General features: G+C 42.4%; 1 protein-coding gene across 1 annotated transcript in view; it reads left to right on the plus strand.

Annotated features, from left to right (window-relative positions):
* LOC120022684 (atrial natriuretic peptide receptor 1-like) overlaps positions 1–20,676 on the plus strand; it is a 116,322-nt gene that overhangs the window by 93,059 nt on the left and 2,587 nt on the right. The window contains exons 6-21 of the mRNA XM_038966668.1: positions 1,734–1,828; positions 2,002–2,137; positions 3,906–3,990; positions 6,332–6,452; positions 6,624–6,698; positions 7,931–8,011; positions 8,179–8,283; positions 8,753–8,824; positions 9,742–9,901; positions 11,641–11,796; positions 18,514–18,682; positions 18,971–19,117; positions 19,401–19,524; positions 19,831–19,899; positions 20,136–20,310; positions 20,540–20,638. Coding sequence (XP_038822596.1) covers positions 1,734–1,828; positions 2,002–2,137; positions 3,906–3,990; positions 6,332–6,452; positions 6,624–6,698; positions 7,931–8,011; positions 8,179–8,283; positions 8,753–8,824; positions 9,742–9,901; positions 11,641–11,796; positions 18,514–18,682; positions 18,971–19,117; positions 19,401–19,524; positions 19,831–19,899; positions 20,136–20,310; positions 20,540–20,638 — 1,869 coding nt within the window. The remainder of the gene's footprint in view (positions 1–1,733; positions 1,829–2,001; positions 2,138–3,905; positions 3,991–6,331; positions 6,453–6,623; positions 6,699–7,930; positions 8,012–8,178; positions 8,284–8,752; positions 8,825–9,741; positions 9,902–11,640; positions 11,797–18,513; positions 18,683–18,970; positions 19,118–19,400; positions 19,525–19,830; positions 19,900–20,135; positions 20,311–20,539; positions 20,639–20,676) is intronic.

The raw sequence follows: 20,676 nt of genomic DNA on the forward strand, positions 1-20,676 counted from the left end.
TGTAAAGCGCTTTGAGACCTAAGCCTTGAGCGTCATATAACTGCATTCCATCCGAGATTCACCCTGTAAAGCTTAGAGACCTTAGTATATAAGCACTAGTTTGGTACATTTTGTCTCCGAGTGAGCTGTACTACCTCAGTCAACTATGAGCCTTATAGACTCAGGTCAGGGACAGCTGCTGTGATGCTGCACATATCTGATCTGAGGTCAGAGCAGTAGAACATGTAGGCGGCAGAATGTTGGACACAGAGAAAATAAATTAAGAGATTATGCAGTGATTCATTTCTTTTTATGACGTTGAGCAATGTAGAAATACTAAATAATACACAATAAACGGAACGTATTTCTATAGGCTCATTTAAACATCTGTTCAACTCTGACTCCAGAAGATAGAGGAATTTGAGAGTTCCGAAAGAAAGAGAGCTTTTTTTTCAAAACTTTGTTACTAGTTTCTTCCACCACAGTGGTCTGAAGAGGTGAACAAGTGGGTGTTTGGGTTTGGAGGCCGGGCTTTTGACATCGAGGTTGCAGGTTCAGTTCCCAGCCACTGTGTGTCTCTGTCATTGATCAAATAAGCCAAAGAGGTGAATTATGGGAAAGGCCTAAGTGCCTGTGAAGTTAAGCAGATGATGGGGACTAAAAGTCAGCTCACGTGATGTTATTAGCAGAGCAATTTCTGCAATGCGTGTGCAACACAGCACCCTAACATCTTCTAGAAACAGTGTTTTTTAAAACACTGTACAGAGTTTTGGTTTCGTTTTTTGTGACAATCTAACTTTGTAGCTCCCACAACTGTAGGGCCAATAGCCAAACTAAGGGATGGCGTCAGTTTGAATCAACTCATATGTTTTCCTTGGTTTCCCCTATTGATATTCAAAACCATGTCCGTCTCAAGTGTGCACAGTGTAGATGAATGAGCCATGTGGGTGACTTAACCCAGGACTTGATCCAAGAGAGGGGATTTGCATCACATTATGCTCCTATTTTCCACTACCCCCTCCCAAACAGTAAAGTTGCTAATTTACCTCAAATTTGGACTTGAGGTTTACAATACATTTTTACAGTATCTATATTTCCCAATCACGTTACCCTCTTATGCCAGCATGATACTGTATATGTGGGAGAAGTAGTTCTAGACATTTTTAGTTCATGACATTGCCCCCAAGTGGTCACAATCGTCTTGCCTTGGAATATTGGTTTGACTCAAGACCTGCATGCCTTAGCTCCCAGCTTACACAGTGAGTGGAGAAACTAAGATGAAAGGAAAGATATTAGTAGGATGTGTAAAGCTACAGTAGCTGAAATTAAGGATATCTGTTTAAAATGCCTCAATTGGTTTTGATCACCCTGTTGCAGGAGAATTCCCCTGCACCTGCAATGCAGGAAATTTGAAACGTGTTGTGTATTTTAGGTTTAAAAAGGCTTCTGAAGTTTGGAATTTCTACTTTGATCCTGTTGGTTTGTTATACTGTGGGGAAAAGGATGTAGCAACACACGGGACTGGCAACAGGTGGTGCTACACATTATGGACCCAGCTGGCTATGGTTTGTTCATTTATTTTGTAAAGGACAACAAAATCAACCAACGGGATCATACAAAAGGCCCATCTCTCAATCTTGAAAGCAATGAGGAAATAGCAGAGCTTGCGCCCAGATTGTGCACCTGAATCCTTTGTGTTAATCTCTCTGTTCTTTCTTTCTCTCTCTGTCTCTCTCTCTTCTCTTCTGTGGCAGGTGTTACTGGCTTGGTTCAGATTGATGGGGCAGGTGATCGGGAGATTGACTTTGCCTTGTGGGACATGACTGATCTTGACTCTGGGGTCTTTCAGGTAGGCACTGACTGCTCCTCGCACAAAGTGGTGGTTAGGCACAAACACACACTGGTACATAAATACACACTCACTCTGTAGCTGTGTTCTTTGTCCTAGACACTCTTCAAGGCACTTTCATTACACAGACAACACCCAAAGTTACAGTAGTTTTCTACCCTGTGTGTCTCCAGATCGTGTCCGTCTACAACAGCACCCTGAAGGAGCTGGTTCCAGTGCCGGGCATGAAGGTCCAGTGGCCGGGGGGCGCCCCCCCCCAAGACATCCCCGACTGTGGCTTCAAGAACGACAAGCCCGCCTGCTTAGCACGTATGCACCGAAGAACCCCTTGGGCCTCATTTATCAACATAAAAATATGTATATTTGCATATGCATAAATAAAACCCACTCACAATTGTACGAACATTGAAATATATATATATATTTTTGCTGCTCCCAATTGATAAATAAGGCCCCTGACTTCTGACCTCTAGGATTGTTTAGTCTGTTATGGAGGAATCCTAACCTGAGCAATTCACACATACACTACATGACCAATGACCACACCTCGATGAGGTTGAGGTCAGGCCTCTGTGCAGGCCAGTCAAGTTCTTCCCCACCAATCATGACAAACCATTTCTGTATGGACCTTGCTTTGTGCACAGGGGCATTGTTATGCTGAAACAGGAAAGGGCCTTCCCCAAACTCTTGCCACAAAGTTGGAAGCACAGAATCGTCTAGAATGTCATCGTATGCTGCAGCATTAAGATTTTCCTTCACTGGAACTAAAGGGCCCAGCCCGAAGCATGATATACAGCCCCAGACCATTATTCCTCCTCCACCAAATTTTACAGTTGGCACTATGCATTGGGGCAGGTAGCGTTTTCCTGGCATCCGCCAAACCCAAATTCGTCCACTGCTCCAGAGTCCAATGGCGGCAAGCTTTACCCCACTCCAGCCAAGGCTTGGCATTGCGTATGGTGATCTTAGGCTTGCGTGCAGCTGCTCGGCTATGGAAACGTATTTCATGAAGCTCCCGACTAACAGTTATTGTGCTGACGTTGCTTCCACGCTCTTCAGCACTCGCCGGTCCCGTTCTGTGTGGCCTACCACTTTGCGGCTGAGCCGTTGTTGCTTCTAGACGTTTCCACTTCACAATAACAGCACTTACAGTTGACCGGGACAGCTGTGGCAGGGTAGAAATGTGACAAACTTACTTGTGGCGTCCTATGACGGTGCCATGTTGAAAGTCACTGAGGTCTTCAGTAAGGCCATTCTACTGCCAATGTTTGTCTATGGAGATTGCATGGCGGTGTGCTCAATTTTATACACTTACCAGCAATGGGTGTGGCTGAAATAGCCAAATCCACTAATTTGAAGGGGTGTCCACATGCTTTTGTATATATAGTGTAACTCAATTAACTCACACAAATCCCCCATTGACCACATTACATTATTTGCATGATGTCACTGTACACATAGACATCTCAAGTTAGGATTTGACCCTTAGGTTTCGATTATTGCATGGTAACATTATCTGCAGACACATTTTATAGGATTGTTCTCATTCAGTAAATGTTATTTTGTGAATATCCACAGAAATATCTGACAGTCTCATTTTCATAGCAGTCTCATAACGGTCTCATTATCATGACAATCTCATTATCATAACAGCCTCGTTATCATGCATGGTGGCGTTTGTTTTTCATTTGTATTTGGCAGCTGCTTCGATCGTAAGATCAGGAACATCAAGAGATTAGGTTTCCCGCTGTGTCATGATTTCGGTGTTTTTCGAGACGTGAAAGTTAAATTAATATTTATGGAATCCAATCAAACATACACTGCGGGAAACCAACACTTCAGTACACTGCCAAAACACACAAAACAAAATGTTGCAGACAAAATACATATTTCCAAGTCAAACAAACCTGTTGTTGTTTCAGCAACTTTTATTGTTTGGTTATTTTTCCCTACCTTAGTTGGAGGCACTGACTAGTGGCTATTGATAGCAGTGCCTGCTAAGTAACTAAATGTAATACACATATCATTTCAGGGCATAGGCTTCACATGCTATGACGGAATTTTCCTTTCCTCCCAGGGACGGTCACTATGCACCAGATGGTGGCCATCGTGGCTTGCTTCATCTTCGTCATCATCGTCACTGTCACCGTCTTCATCTACAGGTCAGTGGTGCCCCCTTTTTTACCGTCCCTCTTCTCTGAGGAAGACACCGGTCGATGGTATGGGTTCTGATGACACCTTTCCACTCCCGACCCCTCCTCCACCCTTCCTCTATCGCTCTCTCAATTCTGTTCACTCTCTTCCCATACTCTGCTCTTCTTTAATTTTCTCAATTTTATTTCCCCCCCATCTCTTTCTCTTCTGTTTGCTTTTCTTCCATTTTCTACCGTTTTTTTCTCCATGTTAAACTTTCTTACCCACATTGTTACTCTGTCTATCTCTCTCTTGTCCTTGTCACTCTCCTCTTTTCACTATCTTTCTTCCTCTGCCCTCTTTTCCCTTACTCTTTCTTTACACATTAGATCAGGCCAAGAAGGAAGGAATTAAAGTGATTCTGTCTCCTCTTCAGTGATGACTCACCACTAGGGTCATGTTCATCAGGCACCAAACAGAAATAAACACACTGAAACAGGGAGCGACTACCTGGAGTTGTTTAATAAGAAACATTCATTTTTGTTTTCCGTTGCAAAGCATTTTAATATATCCTGCGTTGTGTGCGCTAATGAACACGGACCAGCGTTTGCCCTTTGACTTTTCTCTCTGTCCTGTATCCAGCTCCATCAGGCTCGCAGCTGAAAATGTCACTTGCTTTATAGCTTATTATTTCTTCTGATAAAATTGTTGAACATTGAATGCAAGTCCAGGTGAAAGTTGACCTTACTTTCTAAAAAAAATTTGTCCCTGGAGGAACATCATGCCTAAGGTCAAAGCATATTATGTCTCATATCAAATATTTAAAAAAAACAATATGTTTTTACATTTTCTAGAGTTAAGTTTGATAAGTGAAAAGTGAAACAGTTCAAGTTCAGTTCCATTTTCTAGCAAATAATTATGCTCACTTTGTGTTTGATATAAGCTTTCCTGTATCCTTACTTTTGTCAGATATTTTTCGATATTTCACATTTTATGAGGCCCTTATCTACTTCCCCAGAGTCAGATGAACAGATGAGCACGCTAGCAGATACCCATAGACTTCCAATCCTCGTGCTGACGCCAGTTAGCATTGGCTCGCAAAAACGACCTCTAACTTCCTTCTTACTGGACACAGAGACATACATTTTTTATCCATGAGTTCATCTGACTCTGGGGAAGTAGATAAAGGGCCTCATTTACCAAAATCCCAAACTATCCCGTTAAAATTTGTGATGCGATGTAAAATTACACAGACCCTTTTGACACTTTGTCCCGCGTTATACATACAGCAAGGTGCCGATCATTTGACGGATACATTTATGAATGTTCATTTTCATATTCTTGTAGGATAAGCGCTTACTATATTAATGACTTAATCTATGGATGACTTAGTCTGTGTGAAGTGTATCTGTAAATGTGTCGTTTATTGTAAATGGAAGCTACTGTATGATGTGTTTGTATGTTCATAGATTTTTAAAAACAACAACATAAATGTGTTATTATTACACATGATTAGTGACTTTTTAGCCTTTTCTTTTACGTAATGTTCTATTACAGTAAAGAATGTTATATCAAGCACAGGAGGCTGCTGAGGGGAGGACGGCTCATAAAGATGGCTGGAATGGACTAAATGGAATTGTATTGAACACATGGAAACCATGTGTGTGATGTGTTTGATACCATTCCATTCATTCCGTTCCAGCCATTACTATGAGCCTGTCCTCCCCAATTAAGGTGCCACCAGCCGCCTGTGATATCAAGGTACACGTCAACAATTTCACACATACAGCACTGTTGGTGAATGATGACTCGATTTAAATTGTAATCACAAATTGAGGGGCGACACTCAATGACAGATATTAATCTCTATCCATACTCAATGAATTAATCCCATCCCCAATACTATAGTTGAGTTGCACGTGTTTCTGAGAAATGTGTGTGTGAATACCGTTTGTAGCTTGTAATGGGTGGGGTGACAGAGGTATTGATGGGCTGTTTGGGTAGAGGTACAGTCTTACACAGTGTACACTCACACTGAAACACATCCATCCCTCTCCTTAATCTCTCTGTCCTTTATTCTGGATTCTCATTCTCCCTCTCTCTCCCTACACGCTCTCTCTCGTTCTCTTCATTGATTTCTCTTTCTCTGTCGCCCTCACACGACAGAGGCTGCTCTCCTTTCTCTACTCTCTCCTTCTATTTTTCCTTCCTTCCTTCTCTCTCTCTCTCTCGCTCTCTCTTCATTCTATCGCTGAACCTCTCTCAAGCCTCCTCTCTCCATCACCCTTTGGTCTCCCCTTCTCTCACCCTCCCCCCTTTTCTCTCTCTGTTTGACCCTCTCTCACCCCCCCCCCACACTCTCTCCCTCAGGAAGCTGAAATTGGAGAATGAGTTGGCTGCTCAGCTCTGGCGAGTGCAATGGGAAGACGTGCAGATGAGTGACCTGGAGAAAGTGCTGCGCAGGGCCTGCAGCAGACTCACCCTGTCTCTGGTACTGCACGGAGAAATACGCACATAAACAGAGACATGAAATACAGTACACCTACACACACACACACCTACACACACCTACACGCACACCAATACATAGAAACACTCTGTGTTGAAAAAGCACAGATATGCACGCTGAAAAGTCCTCATTCCCTCTCGATATGGTCCACAGAGAGGCTCCAACTGTGGCTCCTTCCTGACCATGGAAGGAAACTTCCAGATCTACGCCAAGACTGGCTACTACAAGGTCTGTCCTTTTACACAAGGCTTGTTGTAGCACACCGACAATGCTTATGATATTTGCTTTATTAAGGATTTGTGTAGTGCTACATGCAATAGTTGTTCCCACTTTAAACAAAGTACAATGTACAAAGGCTTTATATAGCATGCATAAAGGCTTCATGAGCACTACATAGATGCTTCACAAAGCGTAGGTTTTACTCTATAAATCAGAGGTTCTCAAACTTTTGGGGCCAGGGACTCCTTTTGTGATAGCAAATTCATTAGGGGCCCCATCAGAACACAACACGAGTGAGATTAAAATAGCATAGTAGTTTTACTGACTTTGGCAGTGCATTGCCAGACGAACCAAGTCTCGGGCCCTGGGAAGGAACATTTTAAAGGCCCCCTCTTAGCATCGGAGAGAACATTTTGCGGTTTTCAACCTCATTTCCTGCATTTCTACACATTTTGTCATGAGATGTTTTGTTGTTTTAAAGCTTTAAAGCTAATATCGTGCAATTCAGCACATTTTGCTATGAGGCAGAGAGAAAACTTTGCAATTTTAAATCTTTAATTACAGAGCATTTATGTTTAAAAAAAACCTTTTTGGGGAATACAAGAAGTATTGAGTTGAAAAATGTATAATTGATGGAGTTTTGTGATCACTAATATCCATGTGACCCTCCCAGGCCGATGTTGCCCAGGGTTAAGAACATAGGCTGTAGATTAATAATATGTCATTGTATTGTATTGTAGTACACCCTCTAAACGTATTCCACGGATCCCTTTGCCATAATTAGTTTAATTTGTTGTTGTTAATAATATTCATTTAAAAAAAACATTGGGCCGCAGACCCCCTGCAGTACCTGGACCCCACTTTGAGAACCCCTGCTATAAATAGTGTATAAACATACATAGTGTGTTATGTCACATTTGGCAATTCGCCCTACAGTGGGAATGGTTATGTCACCCTTTATAAACCATTTATAGTGTATGACATATGCTTACAGATGATTTGTGAAGCGTTTATGTAGTGCTTATGAAGCCTTTATGAGTTTTACTTCGTTTCAAGTGAGGCTCAATATTTGCCAGGGATAAGTGTCTGTACCAGGATTCTGCTAGGGTTCACGTGGGCAGTTTACATGCGTTCCACTCCTCTTAACAGTACTTTCAAATAAATAGATATTATTATATCATTGAAGGACACTTAAAGTCAAATGATGGTGAAATATTGTGTTAATGTGGCCTCCTTTCCAGGGAAACATTTCGGCCATTAAGTACGTCACTAACAAGAAGCGCATCGAGCTCACCAGGAGAGTGCTCTTTGAGCTCAAACATGTGAGTGTTTTATTCAGTAGGCCTGTAAACATGTTGCCAGAGCAACAATGTCCTTTCTTCTATTTCTTCTACTTATCACGTTCCTAAGGTGTATACTTCGCTCAGGTGTTAGTTAAATTGTAACTAAGTATGTCGGGGATGGTGTGTGTTCATCTTCTTGCCTCCAGATGCGTGATGTTCAAAACGAGCACTTGACTCGCTTTATCGGAGCCTGTATCGATCCTCCTAACATCTGTATCATCACAGAGTACTGTCCCCGGGGCAGCCTGCAGGTACTTCACACAGCCTATAGGATCTTATTGTTCTATTCTATAACCTTACGACCTTAGTGTTGTTAACTGAAACCCATTTTGTTCTCTCATCTCCCACACCACACATTCACACAGTGAGTAAGTAATGAGCCATCTAGCTTACAGTAGCTACCCTTGAGTCTTGAGATGGCTGGTTTGCCATCTAGGCTACATGTTGTTGAACACCAACAGCCTGTGTGGATGGAATATGACATGTCATGCATATTAGTATATCGGCATTGTGGCCTGGGATTGACCTGTTGGTGACCTTCATGTATAGCTGATTTAAAACATGGAATATGGTTTGAATATGAAAGGGTGTGTGTGTGTGTGTGTGTGTGTGTGTGTGTGTGTGTGTGTGTGTGTGTGTGTGTGTGTGTGTGTGTGTGTGTGTGTGTGTGTGTGTGTGTGTGTGTTTAAATAGTCACGGTTCTGTTCATGTGTTGTGCAGGATCTTATGGAGAGCGAGACCATCACCTTGGACTGGATGTTCAGATACTCTCTCATCAACGACATTGTTAAGGTGCGTCTCCATCCTTCATCCTCCATCCAGAGATGTTTTAATTCAGAGACAGGACAGTATAGAAGGAGGAAAGACAGGAGGGGGTTTGTGACACAGTAGCGATGGGTCCTGGATTCGAACCAACCGGGTCACGAGCATAATATGTCTATGTGCTGAAGGCCCCAGACCACTTAACTGGTACTTAATGTAGTTTTCACAGTATTGGGGCTGGGGGAGGGGCCGAAAAGATTCAACTCATATTTATTCTATCATACCTCGATAGCTTTTTTCTATTGTCAATGAAGAAAGTTATGCCAAGCCTGTTACCTGTCACTCCCATTTTCTTGCATGCTCTTACACTAGATTTGTGTCATATATTTTCCACAAGATGTTTGGGATTAGACCACATCCAACCAACCCGTCAGGTATATTGCCTGCAGCAGGAGTTGGGATTTTTCCAGTTTTGGAGATTTGTGTGTGTGCGTGCGTGCGTGTGCATGCGTGCGGCCGGGCATGTGTCGTGACGCTTATAATGAAGGGTAGACAGATGGTGTCTGACTCCTCCTGGTGTCCTGGTTAGAATGATGAATGAAAAAGTCATGCATTTTACCTGAGTTAGTCTCGATTTAATGCCCCTCAATGTCCTTTCTAGCAGAGATAGCTGTTGTGAGAAGGCCAGCTCCGTACTTTTTTTCTGTCACAGGAAGTTCGAGGCTTGGCAGTGGAAGTTATGCCTATTTTCAATGGAAGTTAATGGGAGGGTACACATTTTTGGGTTATTGACTTGTAATGCGTAGGTTGTTCAGCGAATGCAATTTCATTGGCTTAAAGCATGTGACAGCTCCTGCCCCTCTGCATGGACCTGTGCAGGAAACATTTTACACAGGGTCGCCCACTAGTTGGAGAAATATTGTGAATCACATCATCTTTGATTCTAGGGAATGGCCTTCCTTCACAACAGCGTCATCGTCTCCCATGGTAACCTGAAGTCCTCTAACTGCGTGGTGGACAGTCGCTTTGTTCTGAAGATCACTGACTACGGGCTGGCTAGCTTTCGCGAAAAGTCCAATATGGAGGACACACACGCCTACTATGCCCGTGAGTTACCAGAGCTGCAGAGACACACTCACGCGTAGACAAAGACTCGGAACGCATGAGCAAACAAACACACACACACACACACACACTCTACATTAACTCAAACCAAGTGATTGAACGTCACGATTCCTGCTATTGTTGTTGTTATTCAAAAAAACTAAACATGCCATTTTTCTAATACTATGGTCTGTTTTACACTATATTTCTGTCTATATGTTCTGTAACAATGTCCCTTCCTGAGAAAGCCCTTGCTGGCTCCATTTAATTACTTGTCATTGATGTGGCTCAACAGTCAAATCACCAGGCTGAAAAAGTATTGATTAGTTGCTGATTGAGAGGGTGGGTATTAAAACTCTGTCTTTCTCTCTAAGTACATCTTTGAAATGGCCTTTTATTCTTATGTTGTGTAAAAAATATATATATATATTTGGACACACCTAATCATTCCAGGGTTTTTCTTTCTTTTTACTAGTTTCTACATTGTAGAATAATAGTGAAGACATCAAAACTATGAAATAACACATATGGAATCATGTAGTAACCAAAAAAGTGTTAAACAAATCAAAATATATTTTATATTTGAGATTCGTCAAAGTAGTCACCCTTTGTCTTGATGACAGCTTTGCACACTCTTGACATTCTCTCAACCGGCTTCATGAGGTAGTCACCTGGAATGCATTTCAATTAACAGGTGTGCCTTGTTAAAAGTTCATTTGTGGAATTTCTTTCCTTCTTAATGCGTTTGAGCCAATCAGTTGTGTTGTGACAAGGTAGGGGTGGTATACAGAAGATAGCCCTATTTGGTAAAAGACCAAGTCCATATTATGGCAAGAACAGCTCAAATAAGCAAAGAGAAACGACAGTCCATCATTACTTTAAGACATGAAGGTCAGTCAATATGGAACATTTCAAGAACTTTATGAAACTGCCTCTCATGAGGAACGCCACAGGAAAGGAAGACCCACTACATGATTCCATATGTGTTATTTCATAGTTTTGAAGTCTTCACTTTTTTCTACAATGTAGATAATAGTCAAATAAAGAAAAACCCTTGAATGAGTAGGTGTGTCCAAACATTTGACTGGTACTGCATATATAGTCTATAATGTGTATATTTATGTTGTATTATACAGGGCACATTCGAAAAAGAGACCTAGATCTCAATATGTTGTTGTAGAAATTCTTGCACAGGGACACTTGAAGTCAATCTTAAATGAATCACTGTTTATTGTCAGCGCGCTGGAGAGGTTCCAACCAGCTTAATGCACCACAGTACACATGTCAATCAGGAGCTCTGCTGGGGCAGTCCCAGCAGTTGTCTTGTATACAGCTATACACAGACAAGTTATATTTGCATGATTTAGCATAATTAATGAATCATTACCATTGGTTTCATTCATGTGACCGACAAATACTGGTTTATAACATGTGACAGACCAAAACCTCACGAGGCTTCTTCTCTCTAAGCTGAGACCTTGAAACTGAGATATCTAGTTCGTTCTCAAAACACAGTCATTTGTTTTCAAAACACGGTCTGGACGTACTGTCACATTGCAGCTACTGATAATGAGGATGTGTACAGTCAGCCACTTGCATGAACACAGAAATAGGTTATTAGAGCAGCACATGAATAGAAGACAGAAATTATTTATAAGAAAAGCACAAACATTAAAATGTCCATTACAATGTCTTCCCTGTTAAGATAAAGGTTTCCCCCTTCACTCCCTCTCCCTCTATAGGGAAATTGTGGGCAGCTCCAGAGCTGCTGAGGGCAGATAGTCCCCCACCATGTGGCACACAGAAAGGGGACATCTACAGCTTCAGCATCATTCTGCAGGAGCTGGCCCTGCTCCGAGGTGTCTTCCACGTCGAGGGCGACACCCTCAGCCCCAAAGGTGTGTGTGTGTATATGTCTGTGTCTGTGCGTGTTCTTCAGTCAAGTACAGTGCCTTCAGAAAGTATTCACACCCCTTGACGTTTTCCACATTTTGTTGTGTTACAGCCTGAATTTAAAATGGATTCAATTGAGATTGAGATTTTGTCACTCGCCTACACACCACATAGTGTCAAAGTGGAATTATGTTTTTCCGAAATGTTTACCATTTAATTCAAAATGAAAAGATGAAATGTCTTGAGTCAATTTGTTATGGGCAGCCTAAATAAATTCAGGAGTAAACATTTTCATAACAAGTCACATAATAAGTTGCATGGACTCACTCTGTGTGCAATAATAGTATTTAACATGATTCGTTTAATCATCTCTGTACCCTACACATACAATTAAGGCCCCTCAGTCGAGCGGTGAATTTGAAACACAGATTAAACCACAAAGACCAAGGAGGTTTTCCAATGCCTCGCCAAGAAGGGCACCTATTGGTAGATGGGTACATTTTTTTTTTAAAGCAGACATTGAATATGGTGAAGTTTTTAATTACACTTTGAATGGTATATCAATTCACCCGGTCACTACAAAGATACAGATGTCTTTCCGAACTCATTTGCCGGATAGGAAGGAAACCGCTCAGGGATTTCCCCATGAGGCCAATGGTGACATTAAAATAGTTTGAGTTGAATTGCTGTGATAGGAGAAGACTGAGGATGGACCAACAACATTGCACTTACTCCACAATGCTAACCTACAGTAATTACACGAGTGAAAAGAAGGAAGCCTGTAGAGAATACAAATATTCTAACAAGCCACTGAAGTAATTCTGCAAAATGTGGCAAAGCAATTCACTTTTTGTCCTGAATATAGTGTTATGTTTCAGGCAAATCCAATACAACACATTACTGAGTACCACTCTCCATATTTTCAAGCATAGGGGTGGCTGCATCATGTTATTGTCACGACTCCGACCGAGGCAGGCTCTCCTTCCCGTTCGGGTGGAGCTCGGCGGTCGTCGTCACCGGCCTATTAGCTGCCACTGATCCTTTTCTCCCCCTCTTTATGTGTCCATTGGTTACACCTGTTTTGTGTTTGTTCTTAATTAGTTGGGCTTTATCAGTCAGCCGGCCCGTCCGTTTCTTTGTGCGGGATTGTTAGTTTGTAAGCTTGGTGTTTGTTCGGACTATACGTGTTTGTGTATGTTCGAGTCCGTGTTTCATTAAAGGAACATTGTTATTGAATCCTCTGTTTTTCCTGCGCCTGACTTCGCACTCCGACACCCAGTCCTTACAGTTATGGGTATGCTTGTAATTGTTAAGGGCTGTGGAGTTTTTCAGGATATAAAATACATTTAATGGAGCTAAGCACAGGCAAAATCCTAGAGAAAAACCTGGTTCAGTCTGCTTTCCACCAGACACTGGGAGATTAATTCAACTTTCAGCAGTACAATAACCTAAAACACAAGGACAAATCTATACTTTACCAAGAAGACAATGAATGCTCCTGTGTGGCCAAGTTGCAGTTTTGACTTAAATCTACTTGAAAATCTATAGCAAGACCTGAAAATGGTTGTCTAGCAATGATCAACAACCAATTTGACAGAGCTTGAAGAATTTTGAAATGAATAATGGGCAACTGTTGCGCAATCCAGGTGTGGAAAGCTCTTAGAGACTTACCCAGAAAGACTCACAGATGTAATCACTGCCAAAGGTGCCTCTACAAAGTATTGACTCAGGGGTGTGAACACTTATGTGAATGAGATATTTCTGTATTTCATTTTCAATACATTTGCAAAAATGTCTAGAAACATGTTTTCACTTTGGGTATTGCCTGTAGATGGCTGAGGGGGGAAAAATGTATTTAATCCATTTTGAATTCAGGCTGTAACCCAACAAAATGTGGAATAAGTCAAGGGCTATGAATACCTTCTAAGGCACTGTAATTATATAGAATACATATCAAGGTAAATAGGGTTAGACTTAAAGATTGAAGTACAGACAGATGGAATGGCACTTGAAAAGAGAAAAACGGATGAGGTTAGCATCTTTTATTTTGATTATTTTGGGGAAAGACAAAGCATTTAATTGCACAATATATATTGATTTTATTACCTTCATTTAACCAGGTTAGTCTCATTGAGATAAAAAAAAAAACATTCAAGAGAGACCTGGATATTAGCTTCTGTGTAGAACACAAATCATTTTGAAAGGCATCTTGGAGAGAGGGAAAATGTACAACACTTTTTTTTCTTTTTTTTTTACACATTTGTCATTTGTTATTTGTGTTCTCCAAGATGCATGGCACTGAATCCAATTAGATTCTGAGAAGTGTCTGGGTTTCTCAACCCTCCTTCCTCCTGTCGCTCTCTCTATATCTCTCTCTCTCGGAAAGTACTATGAACATGTGTGTATGTGTTTGCTCATGCAGGTCTAGTAATACCTATAATTACTAGTATACTAATAATGTGCCCACCCCAACCCGTAGTTGTAATACATTACTTTTTAAAACGCTAAATGTAGTAAATCATGTAGTTGTAATGGCTGTCGTCGGAATGAGACCAAAGCGCAGCGTGGAAAGTGTTCATGATCTTTATTGTCAAGAATCACTCAAACAAAAATAACGAATACAAAAACGAAAGTGAACAGTTCCGTCAGGCACAGATACTAAACGGAAAACAACACCCCACAAAACCCAAACGGAAAATGATAACTATTATATGATCCCCAATCAGAGACAACGATAGACAGCTGCCTCTGATTGGGAACCACACTAGGCAAAAACAACAAAGAAATAGAAAACATAGATTCTCCCACCCGAGTCACACCCTGACCCAACCAAACACAGAGAATAAATAAGGATCTCTAAGGTCTGGGCGTGACAGTAGTACTCTCTTTCCTTCTCTTTTTTCTGTCTTTCTTTCTGTCTTTTTCTCTCCCCCTTTCTTCCCCCCCTCTCCCTCCCCCTCTCTCTCTCTCTCCCCACATCTCTCTCTCTCTTCTTTCCCCTTCTCTCTCTCCCCCCCCTCTCTCTCTCCCCCATCTCTCTCTCTCTCTTCTTCCCCTTCTCTCTTTTCTTCCCCCTTCTCTCTCTCTCTCTTTCTCTCCCTCAGGTGTTTTTTTTAATCGATCTTCACCTTCCATCTACCCTTTTACATTCCAGTCCTGTCAGCCCTGGTTCTGTCATATCTCTAAGGTGACGACTCTCTGTCACCATATATCTTTCACCACACACACACACACACACACACACAGACAGACACACACACAATCTATAAGTACACATACTTACACATTGTAAATTGCTGCCATCCACCTTATTCTCCAGGGAAACATACATCTCCTGCATAGGAAAATCTGCTCAGGACTCTTTGACATTCCCCTAAGTATGTAGGATCAAAAGTAGATCCCAGTGGTCATAAAGGGCTAGCTCCCTAGTTGCTGTCAGTAGAAATGCCTAGGCAGGCTCTTATGGAAGCACATTGAAATTCTGTACATGTAGCCACAGCTAGCTTGAAATGTTGCCAATCGGTTCGTATGTTGTCAAGCGGGGGTGGTCATGTGTGTTGGTGTGGTAAAGCAGGGGTTCCCAGCCTTTTTTCCACATGGCCCCCTTTTTCTAATTTTCATTGTTTATTCAGATTGCCTATATTAAATACACCACCAGTTTGATTTTGGTTTAATTTGAGGGACCTAGGAAAATGTGTGTTTTTAAGCTATTTTCCTGCAATTCCTACATAGTTTAACAAGACCCATCTTTTAGGGAGGCTATTTAAGGATAATAATAATGATAATAATAATAATGATAACGATAATAATAATGATAATAATGATGATCATAATATTAATAGTAATAATGATAATAATAATAATAATAATGTTAATAATGATAATAATAATGGATAAGGAAATCAAGTCTAGACCCGATATCCCCAAATGTTATTCCACTACCGAATATGTTTTATTATGATAATTTATATGAACACTCAATGTATTTATACATTCTCTTTTACAGACAGTGATTAGATCAAATGATCACACATTGTATAAGATTACTTCCCAAGCAAAGTCCAGTTTCTTTGACTCCTCGACTTTAGCAGGTCGTAGCTCAGCTTCATATGAATGTCATAGAGACAAACCAAAGATATTCCCGTGTGCATCAGTAGCGTCTTCCTCTGGCATTTTACCACTTGTTTCTATCCTTGCAGATTTAGATCGGTATAAACAATCGAGAATTGTGTAAAAAAAAAATAAAGGTTCCCCCCTCTCACCCCCGTGAAACGTTGCCGCTCTGTATGGGGTGTGTGGGCCCCCTAGGTTGGGAACCCTTGAGGTAGAGGACCCTGGTTCAGGGAGGCAGCGCTATATGCTAAGCTAGCTCACTGACTGTGGTTATACAGTACACACATTGAATTGAATGGGGGGTCATATCATTTATGTGTGAGAGACAAGAGACACAAGTTGGGAACTAAAAATAAGAAAAGAGGAAAATCAATGAAATGAGGAGAGAGAGGCGTGGTGGACAATGAGTTCAGGACATTGGCACTGGAAGAGTCGGTCCCCGGATGGAAATGTTATTTATTTATGGAATGAAAAAGAGCTGATATGGAGAGCAAACATGAGAGGTGACCCAGATACAGTCATTAAAGTATTGATGCATTTAACAGAACACATTGTTTCCTTCAACCTCATTCTGCCTTGGCCTTTCATATTCAAGTCTATTAGGATGCCTCTGCGTTTGAAGGGCCGCCTCGTTCGGAACAGAAAAGAAAGAGAGAGGGAAGGAGATTGAGAGCTGTAATAGGTTAATGACGGATAGGAGACTTGATGACAGAGAAGAGACTTATAAGAAGGAGTGTTTTGTTGTTGATACAGTTATGTCTCTGAAACTATTGACCTTGAGAAAGAGGCTGGTTTTACTGCAACCGTGGGACTATTCTAGCGTGTCTCGTTCTTGTTACTGGAAAGGAAAAGAGGCTTGTCTGTCCAAGGTAGCTTTTCTAAATGAAGTTCACTTGAGCTCCACCTCTCTCTCTCTCTGAAATTGAAATGTGCCTTAGTACAGTCGTGGCAAAACGTTTTGAGAATGACACAAATATTAATTTTCACAAAGTCTGCTGCCTCAGTTTGTATGATGGCAATTTGCATATACTCCAGAATGTTATGAAGAGTGATCAGATGAATTGCAATTAGTTGCAAAGTCCCTCTTTGCCATGCAAATGAACTGAATCCCCAAAAAACATTTCCACTGCATTTCAGCCCTGCCACAAATGGACCAGCTGACATCATGTCAGTGATTCTCTCGTTAACACAGGTGTGAGTGTTGACGAGGACAAGGCTGGGGATCACTCTGTCATGCTGATTGAGTTCGAATAACAGACTGGAAGCTTCAAAAGGAGGGTGGTGCTTGGAATCATTGTTCTTCCTCTGTGAACCATGGTGACTTGCAAAGAAAAACGTGCTGTCATCATTGCTTTGCACAAAAAGGGCTTCACAGGCAAGGATATTGCTGCCAGTAAGATTGCACCTAAATCAACCATTTATCGGATCATCAAGAACTTCAAGGAGAGCGGTTCAATTGTTGTGAAGAAGGCTTCAGGGCGCCCAAGAAAGTCCAGCAAGCGCCAGACCGTCTCCTAAAGTTGATTCAGGTGCGGGATCGGGGCACCACCAGTACAGAGCTTGCTCAGGAATGGCAGCAGGCAGGTGTGAGTGCATCTGCACGCACAATGAGGCAAAGACTTTTGGAGGATGGCCTGGTGTCAAGAAGGGCAGCAAAGAAGCCACTTCTCTCCAGGAAAAACATCAGGGACAGACTGATATTCTGCAAAAGGTACAGGGATTGGACTGCTAAGGACTGGGGTAAAGTAATTTTTTCTGATGAATCCCCTTTCCGATTGTTTGGGGCATCCGGAAAAAAGCTTGTCCGGAGAAGACAAGGTGAGCGCTACCATCAGTCCTGTGTCATGCCAACAGTAAAGCATCCTGAGACCATTCATGTGTGTGGTTGCTTCCCAGCCAAGGGAGTGGGCTCACTCACAATTTTGCCTAAGAACACAGCCATGAATATAGAATGGTACCAACACATCCTCCGAGAGCAACTTCTCCCAACCATCCAGGAACAGTTTGGTGACGAACAATGCCTTTTCCAGCATGATGGAGCACCTTGCCATAAGGCAAAAGTGATAACTAAGTGGCTCGGGGAACAAAACATCGATATTTTGGGTCCATGGCCAGGAAACTCCCCAGACCTTAATCCCATTGAGAACTTGTGGTCAATCCTCAAGAGGCGGGTGGACAAACAAAAACTTCTGACAAACTCCAAGCATTGATTATGCAAGAATGGGGTGCCATCAGTCAGGATATGGCCCAGAAGTTAATTGACAGCATGCCAGGGCGGATTGCAGAGGTCTTGAAAAAGAAGAGTCAACACTGCAAATATTGACTCTTTGCATCAACTTCATGTAATTGTCAATAAAAGCCTTTGACACTTATGAAATGCTTGTAGTTATACTTCAGTATTCCATAGTAACATCTGACAAAAATATCAAGACACTGAAGCAGCAAACTTTGTGGAAATTAATAGTTGTGCCATTCTCAAAACTTTTGGCCACAACTGTACAATAAGACTAAAGTACAATATGGTTTTATGGATTCTCACATATTCTCTCACCCCCGTCTCTTTCTCCCTCCCTCCCGTCTCTTTCTCCCTCCCTCTTTCTCTCTACCAGAGATCGTAGAGCGCGTGGCGCTGGGCCAGTGGCCCTACCTGCGGCCCTCCCTCTGCCCCCAGAGTCACAGTGAAGAGGTGGGCCAGCTCATGCAGCGCTGCTGGAACGAGGACGTGAACGAGAGGCCCGAATTCCACCACATCAAGCTGCTGCTGCGCAAACACAACAGGTACACAATGTCTGTACGCACTGCTTAAACCTCCATTAACACCATGCATGTTATATGGTGCCTGATCTACAGACATGCACTGATACCCATCCACTCACGTTAGAGATCTGCATGCTTTCACAATAACTCTCCACACACAAACATGTCTGTGTTTATTTTACCCAACGACTTGATGTACTCACAACAGGTTTGCACTGCTCTGACAACTATCTTCAAAAACCTCCCTCCGCCCTTTTACCCGTTCATTTCTCCTCTCCTCCATCCCTCTCGCCATCCCGCCCTCCACAGAGGTTATGGGTCTAATATCCTGGACAACCTGTTGTCTCGTATGGAGCAGTACGCCAATAACCTGGAAGAACTGGTGGAGGAAAGAACACAGGCTTACCATGAAGAGAAACGCAAGGCCGAGGCACTGCTCTACCAGATACTTCCACAGTGAGTGTATTAAAAGGACCACAGTGGAAATAAGTTGTTTAGCTTTTTTGTTATCCTAAATGATTTTTAAGTCAGTGTACTAAGTTGTGTAATTTAAAAAAAAATTGGTCCAAAAATGATACACACAAACACACCCTCACACAGAAATGCTCATCAAAGGCTGTACTCTGCAGAGGACTAATACACACACACACACACACACACACACACACACACACACACACACACACACACACACACACAGCCTACTCACTCTGCTTAACACTGTCTGTGTGTGATGTAGCTCTGTAGCGGAGCAGCTGAAGAGAGGGGAGACGGTGCAGGCTGAGGCCTTTGACTCGGTCACCATCTACTTCAGTGACATCGTGGGCTTTACCGCCATCTCAGCAGAGAGCACGCCCATGCAGGTCAGTCCTGAATTAACGTAGTAAACAGCAGCTTGACAATACAGTCTAGTCCTGATATGCAATGACTTTAGCCTGTCATGAATGAGAAGTGGAGTATGCCGTTTTTCTGAGCAAATTAAAATAATATATTTGAGTTGGGATCGATGAACTGCACTTAATTTAAGCATACTTGTGTTCAATGTGTACTTTTCAGACACTAACTGTATCACAATTGCCTCATATCTGAAGGAAAATTAATTTACTGATATTCTACTTAAAGGACACTTATTTTATGCAGTGGCTGATAATCTTCATGTTTCCCTGTAGGTGGTGACCCTATTGAATGACCTCTACACGTGTTTCGATGCCATCATCGACAACTTCGATGTTTATAAGGTGAAGTCAGAGTCTGAACCTTGTCATTCACACAGGGTGTGCACACATTTAATACAACTGATTCAGCTACTCAAGTGCTTGAAGACTAGTTGAATCAGGTGTGTTGGAGCTAGAATGACACAAAGACCTGGACATGCTGTGAGCCTCCTGTACCACTGTTACCCACCACTGGGTCAAGGACATATTTAAGAAGCCTGGTGACAGTGTGACCGTCTCTCACTCTGTGGCGCCCTCAGGTGGAGACGATAGGCGATGCATACATGGTGGTGTCTGGGCTGCCCGTGAGGAACGGCAATCTGCACGGCCGAGAGATCGCCCGCATGTCGCTAGCCCTGCTAGAGGCCGTACACTCCTTCAGGATCCGCCACCGACCTGCCCAGCAGCTCTTTCTGCGCAGTGGCATCCACAGTGGTGAGATGCAGGAAGGGGGGTTGTATGGTTCAAATAGTATTTGTTTTCTGACAAATGCACTTCCTTGAGCTTGTCTGACACTGTGGAATCAGTAGGGTCTGTGGAATATTGGAATAGGTTGTGTGTGTGTGTGTGTGTGTGTGTGTGTGTGTGTGTGTGTGTGTGTGTGTGTGTGTGTGTGTGTGTGTGTGTGTGTGTGTGTGTGTGTGTGTGTGTGTGTTCTCTCCAGGCCCAGTGTGTGCTGGTGTTGTAGGACTGAAGATGCCTCGGTTCTGTCTGTTTGGAGACACAGTCAACACAGCCTCTCGCATGGAGTCCAATGGAGAGGGTGAGAGTGACCCATCTCTTTTATCTACAATCTCATGA

Source organism: Salvelinus namaycush, chromosome 27 (genome assembly GCF_016432855.1).
Source record: "Salvelinus namaycush isolate Seneca chromosome 27, SaNama_1.0, whole genome shotgun sequence".
Classification (NCBI taxonomy): Eukaryota; Metazoa; Chordata; class Actinopteri; order Salmoniformes; family Salmonidae; genus Salvelinus; species Salvelinus namaycush.